Genomic DNA, 665 nt, shown 5'->3' with positions numbered 1-665 from the left:
CTCCCTCATCATCGCCACGTGGACACACTCTTACAGAAGGCACTCCCCAGGAGACATCCTCTTCAGGTGAAACAACCACTTCATCCCCAGCCAGTGTGAGCCACACACCTGCGACAACGTCAGAAATGTTGACCACACCAACCTCAACAGACAGAAATTTCTCCCCGTCTACTGGAAGAAACACATCTCCTACAACATCAGAGATGATCACATCACTCGCTTCAACAGACACCACTGTAGAAAACACAAGGGACATATCACCAACTGTAACGAGAAGCATCACTCCAGTAACTTCAACAGTCTCAGTTAAACCTGGACTAGAGGACCAATCAAACTTACCCTCTTCCACCACTTCTACTGAGGAAACATCAGCACCTTCTCAGGACCACCAGACTCAGAGCATAGAAACCACCAGAGAGACTCAAAGCTCCACCATCACAGATGTGACCACATCCACTCCCTCATCATCGCCACGTGGACACACTCTTGCAGAAGGCACTCCCCAGGAGACATCCTCTTCAGGTGAAACAACCACTTCATCCCCAGCCAGTGTGAGCCACACACCTGTGACAACATCAGAAATGTTGACCACACCAACCTCAACAGACAGAAATTTCTCCCCGTCTACTGGAAGAAACACATCTCCTACAACATCAGAGATGATC

The 665-nt window shown here is 49.0% G+C and overlaps 1 protein-coding gene across 1 annotated transcript in view; it reads left to right on the top strand.

Moving 5' to 3' along the window:
- MUC4 (mucin 4, cell surface associated) overlaps positions 1-665 on the top strand; it is a 38752-nt gene that overhangs the window by 7023 nt on the left and 31064 nt on the right. Inside the window, 1 exon segment of the mRNA XM_055085464.1 lies at positions 91-287. Within this exon segment, the coding sequence (XP_054941439.1) occupies positions 91-287 (197 nt within the window).

The sequence above is a fragment of the Physeter macrocephalus genome, chromosome 1 (assembly GCF_002837175.3).
Source record: "Physeter macrocephalus isolate SW-GA chromosome 1, ASM283717v5, whole genome shotgun sequence".
NCBI classification, from domain to species: domain Eukaryota; kingdom Metazoa; phylum Chordata; class Mammalia; order Artiodactyla; family Physeteridae; genus Physeter; species Physeter macrocephalus.
The sequence above is the reverse complement of the archived record's forward strand: the minus strand, read 5'-3'. Positions and strand labels throughout refer to the sequence as shown.